Source organism: Delphinapterus leucas, chromosome 1 (genome assembly GCF_059928025.1).
Source record: "Delphinapterus leucas isolate spDelLeu-1000000601 "Yukka" chromosome 1, BTC_Dleu_Yukka2, whole genome shotgun sequence".
NCBI lineage: Eukaryota > Metazoa > Chordata > Mammalia > Artiodactyla > Monodontidae > Delphinapterus > Delphinapterus leucas.
The window spans coordinates 146,847,941-146,859,674 of NC_143129.1; the positions used below are offsets into that span (position 1 = coordinate 146,847,941).

The 11,734-nt window shown below is 36.2% G+C and overlaps 1 protein-coding gene across 9 annotated transcripts in view; it reads left to right on the top strand.

Moving 5' to 3' along the window:
* Positions 1-11,733, top strand: part of TUT4 (terminal uridylyl transferase 4) — a 149,590-nt gene extending 137,857 nt beyond the window's left edge. For 5 of the 9 annotated variants that reach the window (XM_022575693.3, XM_022575696.3, XM_022575694.3 and 2 more), the window contains 2 exons: positions 2,751-2,909; positions 4,436-11,733. In XM_022575693.3, the coding sequence (XP_022431401.2) occupies positions 2,751-2,909; positions 4,436-4,524 (248 nt within the window). In that variant the 3' untranslated portion in view covers positions 4,525-11,733. Of the gene's footprint in view, positions 1-2,750; positions 2,910-4,346 lie in introns of all 9 variants that reach the window. The other 4 variants (XM_022575697.3, XM_022575698.3, XM_022575699.3 and 1 more) reach the window with 2 other exon arrangements.
* Position 11,734: the final 1 nt, after the last annotated feature.

The window sequence follows — 11,734 nt, forward strand, 5'->3', positions numbered from 1 at the left end:
TTTTACTGATATCTAAGTAATACATATTCTTTGTAGAGCATTTGAAAAAGAAAAAGAAAATCATATATAATCTCAATTCCTAGACAGAACTGCTCAGAAATATTTTGGTGTATTACCATCCAGTCATTTTTTTATCTTTGCATATTTAAAAATAGTTGATAAAGTCCATTCATCTAGTTTTATATGTAGATTTTTTCTTACTAGGGAAAATTTAAAATGTACACAAAAGGAGAGATTAAAGTATAATGACCCCCCCCATTACCCAGATTTAGCAGTTATCAGTATTTTCTATTTACTCTTTGTGATTCTTCTGTAATTTTTGTCTGTGATTCTTTTCCTTATTAACTGCTTGGTTATCCTGAAATATTGTTTGTATAGGAAATGCAGACTAAAAGCTTGATTCTTTCCCTTTATCAATTTTCAAAATAATTTTAGTGATAATTTTAAGCAAATATATATTATTCCTTAAAGCGCTGAGACCTCTTTGGAATAATACAGGTAATATATTTTGCTGAGCAGAAATTCCAGAATGTGGGAACTCATTTAAATTTCCAGGAACAAAGGATATGTGTCATACATGGCCATTCTAATGTGGCCTCTGCTTCTCTCATTCAACAAATATTTATTGTGTGCATGCCACGATATGCAGCTTGATAGTCACTGAGTTATATAACCATGAAGACAGACCCAGTGCTTTGCCTTTTGATATATCGACTCAGTTTTAACTCCTTCTTCTCCCTACCTCCTTGATCTCTGTTTCAGCCTTAATGAACTAATTAATTAACATCCTACAAGCACACCGTACTCTTACCCCTGATTGTTTACCTAAGCTGTTCCCTCTGCCTGGAATATCCTCTCCATTAACTCTCCTGCTCACTCTCACCTCTTTCTCCTTTGCTCCAAAGCTTGGCTAACTTACTCATCCTCCGTTTTAAAATTTAGATCACTTTCTTCAGGAAGTCTTTAATTCCTGTTGATCCTGTCTTCCAGTTGTATTAGGTATTATTTCCCTCCTTCATGTTTCCTTAATATCCATATTATAACACTTGTCTTCCTGTGTTGAAATTGCCTGTCTACTTGTCTGCATAATGCATTAGACTGAACTTTTAGAGGTTATGAATTGTTTCTTGCCTGTCATTGTCTCCCTGGTGTCCAGTATAGTGCCTGATGTAGATACATTATTTGTATAATGTATTATTATTATGTAATAAAGTGTTACACAGCAAATATTATTTGTTGGATAGGTGTGCAACTCCTAGTTAATATTACAGCTAAAGTTAACATTATGTTAAAAATGGAGAGACCGGATGGGGATATATTAAAATGATACTAGTGGTTGTATTAGAGTAGGAGGTTGTATGAATAGTTTTTACCCCATTTTTCAGATTATCTTTAATGATAATTTTTCAGACTATCTTTAATTGTATTATGAAAATACTTGGTTGGGAAAAATGGCCAAGAGAGATTGAAGGATATTCTAAAAGATACCCTTTTATGTTAAAACATTTCTCAATTGGTCAGGACCTCAATACTGTATACCCAGTCTTATTTTTTGTAAACTCTGAGCTCTGCAGCTTTAGCTCTTAGTTGTAACTTGGCTTTATGAACTTGCAGTGAACCAGCTGCTTTGTTTACCTGGTTACCTCCTGAGAAGACTGAGCTTGGTAGGAGTGTGGCTAGGAGTGTGGTTTCAGTTTTCTTGCTGCCTACTCCTCCCTATCCTGTACCTCCTAACTTCCTGCTAGGAAGTTTAGTGAATAAGGACAGTGTCTTTTAGATTATTTCCTGCCACATTGTGATCCTGAATGAGAAAAGCCACCAGAAATGATCCAGAAGATTCAGGGGTTACTGTGCTTTGAAAGACGTACTTAAAGATAGATCTTAAAGGGAAGTAGATTGGTGGGAGTGGTTTGCCATAGAAAGAATAGGACTCATATTTTTTGAGTTCCTGCTTAATATGACATAATTTGTGTAGGCTACTTTATTTTTGTTATCTTATTTAATCCTCATAACAACCTGGGGTTCATAATTAAACCTTAGTAATTTTTGTAACTGGTATTTGAACTTAGACCTATTTGGCTCCAATGCCCAAGTTTTCAGCTATTTCACCACAATGCCTCAGCTTCTAATAGGATCTCCTTCCAGGCCAAGATATAATTGATTCTGGTATAGTTGGCATTGCCTTTAGGATAAGATGTTAAGCTCCTTAGTGATGTACTAAGGTTCTTTGAAATATAGATCCTACCTACCTGTCCAGCCTTTTCTCTTACCGCGGCCTTCCTTTACCTCTGTCTCTGTATTGCCAATCGTCTTGCAGCTTCCCAAACTTGCTGTATTTTCCGGCTTCCTGGCTTTTGAGCACACTATTCCTTCTGTCTAAAATGTCCTCCTTGTCCCATTTTGCATAACTTGTTCTTTGTCCTTTAACACTCAATTTAGTCCATCATTTTAGGAAAACCTTCTCTGTCCTTGAACAATTGGGTTAGTCCTCACTTTAGACACCTTCCACCACTCTGTTATAGCAATTACCACATATTATTGTGTATGTCTTCTTAAATGTTTCCTTTATGAATAATTTGAGAACAATTACAGTGTATTTATTCCTTAAAAAAATTTTTTTGGTATCCTCTGCATTTAGCATATTTCTTGGTCAGTAGTAGATACTCAATAAATCTTTGTGGAATGAAGGAATATTTGAATGAACAAAGTGATGTTTTAAAATATGTCTCTCCTTTATTGTTGAAATGCAGAGCCAGGATTTCCAGGACTAAATCCTCCAATTCCTTGGGAACATGCACCACGACCCCATTTCCCTCTTGTCCCAGCTTCGTGGCCTTATGGTTTGCATCAGAACTTCGTGCATCAGGGAAATGCCAGATTTCAGCCCAACAAACCCTTCTATACTCAAGGTACCATTGCTTACGTATTTGTCACAGGCTGGGTGGGTTTTGTTCTGGGACAAGGAGCCTTTGTAAAGGCCAGGATCTTGGAGTGAAAATTTATGAATTCAGTAAATATTTATTGAGAGAGCATACTGTGTGTCAGACTGCGCTAGGTGCTTATTGCTCAAGCAAGAATTAAATAAAACCCTTGCACTTAATGCATATTTTATTAGGAAAGCCAGACCTGTGAAATAGACAAGAATAGGAGCTTAGAGGAATCAGTTAACTTTGCCCTAGCAGAGAAAGCAGAATATAGACACCAGGGATCAAATTGCACAAGATTTTGACATTCAAACTAGATCTTGAAAGAGATATGGGATTTTTTTCCTAGAGATCATGTAGAGATTAGAGAGGAGGAGTGTTCTTAGCTGAGGCCATAATACATGCAAAGTCACTAGTTTTGCCTCAGTGAAAACTTTTTTCACTGAAAAAAGTGATCCATATTATACTGAACTTTTTTCACTGAAACTTTTTTCCTATAGGGAAAAAAGAGAAAAGAGAAGATAATAGGACTAGATGAGGTAAATGGAAAAATGTATAGGTGATGAGGCTAGAGGAGGTAGGCTGAGGCCATATTATGAAGGAGTTTGGACTTAGTTTGGACTTAGTAAGTGGTGGGGATCCAGTAGAAGTTTTTGAGTTGAGTAGTGACAGTCAAATTTTAAACAAATTTTTGTTTAGTAAAACTAAGACTTGAATGACATTAGAATTGATTATATTCTCTTGGTACTAATGTACCAATAATGGCTTTGATCTAAGTAATGAATAGCATTTTATCTAACCTACTTGCCTCAGCAGTATCTCAGTTCAAATAGGGAATGTCTGAATCTGGCCTTCAGCACTTGGTTAACTTAGGAGTTAAGAAAACTAGAGTCAGAGTTAATACAGTTAAACTAGGAGTTCAAGAAAGTAAAGAAAGGCACTCTGGGAATGTTGACTAAATAAAATAACTTCTCAGGGGAAGCCCCTGGTATGATTATCAGGCTTGATACACTTAAGCCTTCGTAAACTATCCATTGTACTTGGTGGGGCATTGCTGTATTATAGAATGGCAGAACCTTAACTATGGCTGGTTTATTCTGAGCAAAGAACTAGGGCTGAGGGCAATTACTATTGGTCATACAAGCCCTTTTGGGGGAGGAGGAGGAGTCTGAAGTTCTTCCCTGGTGGATTTTTTCCCCTTAATTCATCCCCTCCATCTCTCTTGTCTCCTCTATTTTCTTTCACATACCCACATTTTCCTTCCCTCCTCCTCCTTCTCCCCCCACTAAATGTTTTGACATGCTTCATCTCTTCTTTACTATATAAATAGAAAAAAAGAGAACTAGCTACAGTTAATTCTAAGAGGTTGTCAGATAAATAGGCACAAGCCTTTCAGTTTCCTGTCTGTGTTGTGTCCAACAGACAGATGTGCCACCCGTCGGTGTAGAGAGCGTTGTCCCCACCCACCAAGAGGAAACGTGTCGGAGTAATGCGAGTCCATTTTCTTTCAGCTGCTCTACCGATGCACAGCAACCAGCCAATCCTGCTGTCTCAAGGGTATCCGTACCTCAATGTCAGTTACATTCAGCAGAAAAAGTGACATTTAATGGAAAGCAAAACAAATCAGGTCCTGATTTAAAATTTTAACACGTTTAGATAGCTTATTTAAATTCTAAGACTGTTTTTAAAGACTGTATTATTTGTATATAAATATGAACTATAGTTTTTACTAGTATCACCGAATTGAGTGATACAAATTTCATCTATTTTATTACCCTATTTTTAAGGGAATTTTATGTTTTGTTTAACCTTGATGAATTGTATAAAGAGAGAATTTAAAAATTACATTCTTTATTTTCTATTAGCTGTATTCATACTTTGGTTGCTTCAGACTTTATATATATTGTTCTTAAGAATTAGGAAAGACTTTCATGTGTTTTAAATTTGTCACTTCTATTCTTTACAGAACCTTGTAGTGCCAAAAACTTTTTAAAAGGTAAAAAAAATAATAATAAAATAAAACTTCAACATGAAGATTTAGAATTTTTTTCTTTTACATTCTTGTATATTGAAAATATTCCAACTTGAACAGAAATTTGCTTTTGTCTGTATTTGAAGTAATTCTATTTTAAGTTAATAAATCTTTTTGACAAGAGTCAAATTTTGTTAATTCATCTGGTTGTTTAGATGATAGGAATATAATGTAATAATTCAGAGATTTGTTTTACTCTCATTGAATAGAGTATTCTAAATCACAGACTTAGTTTTAGAAAAAGATCTAAGAATCTTTTCATGTTATTTTATTGGATCTTCACAACACCCATATGAGGTTGATAGAAGCAGATGCTATCTCATTTTATCATTGGGAAAACTGAGGTGCAAAACAAAATGAATTCTAAAGTTAGCACAGTTATGTGTTGGAAATAGAATTGAATCAGATCTTTTGAAGTAGAGTTTAGTGGAGGGAAGGTAATTCTTATTTACTGAGGAACTAACATGTGCCAGACTATCCATTCTGAGTCCTGTACTACTGCCTGGAAGGTGTACTTGTGAGGTGTTTACCAATAATGCCTTGTGATCAGTGATTATAGTTGGATTTCAAACTTGTGTTGTTGGTGGGAGATTTTGTAGCTGTTTTTGGTACTATACATTGAGGTGAGGTCATCTTGTCTAAACAACTCAAGAGATTTGCCAGGGATTTTAGACCAAATCACACTATAGATTTATTTGGAAATCTGCAGAATGAGTAAATACAAATGTCTTTTAAGAACAGTATGTTATCTTTGTTCTGCTTCCTCAGATATGCATTCCTTAAATATGAGAGCACTTGGGCTTTTGCCATATTTTCCAAAATGGAAGGAAGATGCTTGAAATCTATTGCAAGAGGTTGAAGACTTTCCTGTGGTGTTTATAGCCCTGGAAAGACATTTGTTAAATGTTAAGATCAAGTGTGTTTACTGTTAGTTTTTCATATTAAAGCTTAGCATCCCATGGTGATAATTTTGTAATGTAGAGAAATATTGAATCACTATGCTGTGCACCTGGAACTAACACAGTGTTGTTGATCAATTATACTTCAATTAAGAAAGAAAGCTTCAGTCAGCATCCCACGGAATCCTACTAAGTGGTGAAGTTCAGCTTATTTGTTTTGTTAATGAGATAACCTGGCCCAACATATACTTTTCTGTTAAACTGTTACTTGGAGAATTCAAGATTTTCTTTTAAAGTCAGTGTTCTATGTATTTCATTTCCTTTCAGGTCTTAGAGAATAGGGTATTCATTTTACTGTTCTACTTTTGTATATATTTGAAATATTCATTAAAAAGAAAACAATCTGGGAATTCCCTGGTGGTCCAGTGGTTGGGACTCTGCGCTCTCATTGCCGAGGGCCTGGGTTCGATCCCTGGTCGGGGAACTAAAATCCCACAAGCCATGCGGTGTGGCCAAAAACAAAACAAAACAAAACAAAATCTGCCAATGTGCAGCAAGAGACTGCCCCCAGTTCAGTCTTCCTTCCCAAAGGAAGGCAGTATACCACCTGGCAAAAGGTATTTATGGGGCAATAAACCCCAGTAACCTAGGTTTTATTTGTATAACAGTGTTCTATATAGTAATTTTTAGCATCTCATTTATTCCTCCTTCAGTAATTGCCAGTGTTCAATAACTGCAAAACTGTTCCAAGCTGAAAAATAGAAAACTCTTAGTTTGTATTGATAATTTATGTAGTAGCTGAGTTTCATAAGTTTACAAATTTATCATATAAATTACAAACTTAAGTTTTTGATTATTAATTCAAATTCATTGTAGATCAATTGAAAAGTATAAAATTAAATTATCAATCTTCTGCAGAGAACACACACACTTAAGATCACATTGCTTTGAGATGTTTTGTGTAATGTTTAATCACTTGGAGAGATTAATATTTTCCCTTGCCATTAAAGATTATTTAAAAATATGAATATTAATGATATACTATGTAATTTACTAATTCAGTTCCCTACAGATGGACATTTTTGCTATTTCCAGTTCTTCTCTACATAAAAATATATGTAAAATGATGATAGGATAAGGCTATTTTTGTGTGTATTTGATTATAGTCATCCCTCAGAATCCACAGCGAATTGGTTCCAGGATCTGTGGCAGATACGAAAATCTATGGATGCTCAAATACCATAGTTGGCCCTCCATATCCATGGTTCCACATCTGCAGATTCAGCCAACTTTGGATCATGTAGGATAGTAATATTTATTGGAAAAAACCCTGCATACAAGTGGACTCATGCAGTTCAAACCTGCGTTATTCAAAGGTCAACTGTATTCTATTATGGTGAATTCTTATAAATGGGATTATTAGATAAAAAGGATAAAAGTTCTAAGGTTCCTGCTACATATTGCCAAATTGCTGTATTGCCAAAAAGTGGTTACCAATTTGCAGTTCCAAGAAACGATCTGTAAACTGTGTTGGTAAGCTTATAAAAAAGGCTCTAGGGGGCTTCCCTGGTGGCGCAGTGGTTGAGAGTCCGCCTGACGATGCAGGGGACACGGGTTCGTGCCCCGGTCCGGGAAGATCCCACATGCCGTGGAGCGGCTGGGTCCGTGAGCCATGGCCGCTGAGCCTGCGCGTCCCGGAGCCTGTGCTCCGCAACGGGAGAGGCCACAACAGTGAGAGTCCTGTGTACCGCAAAAAAAAAAAAAAAGCTCTGAACTCCATTTTTCCTTGTAAAGGATAATTTAACTTTATTGTTTGTTTATTACCAAAAAAAGCATTAAGTAAAAGAACAAAGTATAAAAATCACTCGAAAACCCATAAACCAGAAATTAATACTATTAATATCTAGTGAACTTCATTTTTTCAAACCATCTCTTAAAATATATACATTATATACATATATGTACACATATATACAGATACACACACAGGAAAAGTTTTACAAAAGTGGGCTTATATGCTATATTTAGTACGTCTGGCAAATTAATTTTACTTGGATTTAACAAAAAAAATCTAAAAGTGAAGAAATGTTCAACTTAAAAATTTTTTCTACAAGAGAATCTAGTTCTAAAAGACTCCTTCAAAATTAAGGACAATTACAGAAAACATTAAAGAGGCTGGAGTAATTTTTTTCTAGCTTCTTGTATGTTTTAGACATAGTATATGACTCCTGTCATAAAAAATGAAACCAGGACACTTAAAAGAGTTCCCCTACTTCCTGGTTATATTATTCATATATAGACAATGTTCAAATATTTCATTTGTCTTACGATAATTTCCCATTTTTATTTTCTATTTATTATTTTTTTTGCGGTACACGGGCCTCTCACTGTTGTGGCCTCTCCCGTTGCGGAGCACAGGCTCTGGACGCGCAGGCTCAGCGGCCATGGCTCATGGGCCATGGCTCATGTGGGATCTTCCTGGACCGGGGCACGAACCCGTGTCCCCTGCATCGGCAGGCAGACTCTCAACCACTGTGCCACTAGGGAAGCCCAATTTCCCATTTTTAATTTAAAATTTCTAAAATGTTTACTACCATTTCTTTTACCGCTTTTTTTCCTGAGTCCTTAATTTGATTCATTTCTTGCTGAGTAAATTTCATTATCAGGCAGTTTTTTCCCAAGTGGTTGTATGCTTTTAAGCACTTGCATACTTGAGAATGTCTATTCCCTTTATATTTTAAGGACAACTTTGGCTGGGTGTAAAGTTCCTGGCACACTTTGTTTTCCTGACCTTTGGAGCCTTTTGCTTCTCTGCCTTAATGAAGACCTGAGATCATCCTGATCTTTTCCCTCACTATACATGGCTTGATTTCTCTGCTTGGATGCCTATATAATTCTTTATGTTTTAAATCAAGGCGATTTTTCTTCTATTTGAATTTTTAAAGTTTGATTTGCTCAATTTTGTTTATCAGCAATGTCAGTTATACACATGCAGGATTTCTTTTCATGTCTTCTTGATTATCTCTATACCTTTTTATTATTTTCCATTTTTTCCCCCTCCAGCCTATTTTTTCTATGCCTTGTCTATTTTGTATTTTGGGTTTTCTAATAAGACTTTCAGTTTCCCAATTTTCAAATCTTTGTTTCTTAAATTCTGCCATGCTTAATTTCCATCTCTTATCTTTTAATCTCTTTGAACTTGTATTCTTGCATTTTAAAAAACAGATTATCTTTTTTGTCTGTGGAAACTTGTTACTTTTAACTTTTGGCTGGGAGTGGCCAGCATCTGTGATCATTCTTTTCTGATTAATGCTTATTTAAACTTAGGTCAGTCTACCAAAAATAATGGAAAGGGGCTAGAGGAATGAACTTTAAGTTGGGTTGTTATATTGGAAGTCTCTCACCAAATCCATTATTTCCTTTGCCCCTGAGAACACATATCTCTTCATTCCTTAGTATTAACAGGTCATTGTGCCCTATGGCAAAGCTTTTAAAGTAGTATAATTCATATTGTGGGAAGTGTAATCAATTTAGTGGTTTGCACCCGATAGTAAAACTGATACTGCATAAGAAATATCAGAATGTATTTTGCACAGGGAATACGAATTTTTTCCTGAAATTTGTTCTAGTGCAGAATATGTATGAGTTCAGAGGTAAGATGTAAAATGTGTCTTTTAATATAGGCTAGTCAAAAGTTGTAAAGCTATATAGTTCCAAGGCCTCACTCATCCAGTAAGCTAGCACATAGTTGACAGAAATGGTCCTTCAGCAAAGTCTGTACTAAATTCATCTCCTCTACAATTCTGTAATTTATCAAAATGATCTCTAGAGAGAGGTTTGACACGTCCCACTCTTAAGTATGCTTTAAGTTTATAGTTTATGCTTGGGGAGGTTTATTTCTGGTATTAAAAATTATTGGGGGGCTTCCCTGGTGGCGCAGTGGTTGAGAGTCTGCCTGCCGATGCAGGGGACGTGGGTTCGTGCCCCGGTCCGGGAAGATCCCACATGCCGTGAAGCGGTTGGGCCCGTGAGCCATGGCTGCTGAGCCTGTGCGTCCGGAGCCTGTGCTCTGCAACGGGAGAGGCCACCACAGTGAGAGGCCTGTGTACCGCAAAAAAAAAAAAAAATTATTGGGGTTTTGGGGTGGGTTTCTAAATTTTTATAGTTTAAAAATAAAGTATACTTTTAAAATTTTATTTTAACAGTATACTGGATGATGACTTGGTTGGTCCAAAGGTCATTCAGCCAGCATACATTTCTTTCCATTTAGAACACTTTGATAAAGAAATAACTGCTAGGACTCTATAGCAGATACAAATAGAGGTGCTTATATTTAATTTTTAAAGGCAGTCCTATATATAGTTGTATGATGAACCATAATAGCTCTTATGGACAACATTTATTAGCTCAGATATTATCAGGAGAGCAATCAGTGAAGAACATGAAATCTCAAATATGATCCCAAAATGCTTTAATATTGATGCAAAAGTCCTTAAGTTCAACAGCAAGCAATAGGATGTTTATCCTATGACCAAATATGACTTCCCAAGAAACTGGATCCTGTGAGGCAGTTGGTCTTCACAATTCTTGCCAAGGACAGAGCTGCCGGAAATCATTTGATCATTTTTTCCTTTTTAAAGGAGGAAAGGTAAGAACAGGTAGACAAAACTCTTCTAGCAAAGACTCCAACACCCTCTTGATTATCATTACCCGTGGACACTATTCAGTCCTTATTTTACTTCTGTGTCCTTAGCTTCTAAACCCACTCTATTTCCTCTACCTTTCTGAATGATTCATTTCAGTTTTCAATCGGTGTTTGCACTTCTTCCTCAACAGTGTTGGTGTTGCCTATGATTACTGGCTTTTCTTACATATACATACATCTCCCTGGGCACTGCATTCAATTCTACACCTTCCACAATTACCTAAACATTGTCAATTCAGGGTTGGATCACTGTGCTTTTATTTACGATGTATGGGCTTTATCTAGATATACCTTAGCTGTCTCAAATTAAACTTCAAGTTAAACTGAATGCATCATTTTCACTACTACCACAACCCTCACTACCTTACCTACCCCTCTAAAACCTGGTCTCTTCCTGCTGTATTTTCTGGTTATGTGAATGGTGCTGTTGTCCAGCAACTCAGGTTAAAACCCTGAGTGGCATTAGATACTTTTCTCTCCATCAAATTTTTTCAACCTAGTTGCCGTACTACTACTGTCGTCTAGATTTGATAATGTCAATGCCCGTAGTTATAAAGGCGCTGAGCACCTTAATCTGGAATTCAAGGCTGTGGGGAAGAAGAAACAACACTGTGGAAGAACGCTATATAAAAAGTGTTAAGTTTTACTGTTTGTTGAACATTCAGTGCAACTGTTAAATGATCCAGAAGAAGCCTTACAAACTGAATTCATTCTTTTCTTATAAAGCTGCTGCTAACCAGTCAGTTTTCATGTTTATTACCACTTGCTGCTGCTAGAAATAAAACTTGGAGCTAATATATTTTACTGACTTGGTTTTTTAACGGTACAGCAAGCAGCAGCACAAATCTCAGGATTCTCAGAACAGTTCTAATCACAGTGTAAACCAAAACTAAACCACAGAAAAACAGGAAATGGGTGTGTCAAATTTAATAACAAGAGGGTTACCAGGTGGCCACATCCTCCCCTTGTTTCATACCTTCTGTTCCAGTCCATTCTACCCTCATAAACTTGAGTACAAACAAGGTTGGTTGTACAAAGAGGTCAAAAGCAGCCCTTAGGAAGCATTATCTCTCAAACAAACATGTGGATTATGATTCTAAACAAGATACAAAACTCAGCACCTCTTTCATTTAAAAAAGAAAAAGTAAAGAAACTTTTGGTAAAAAAAAAAAAT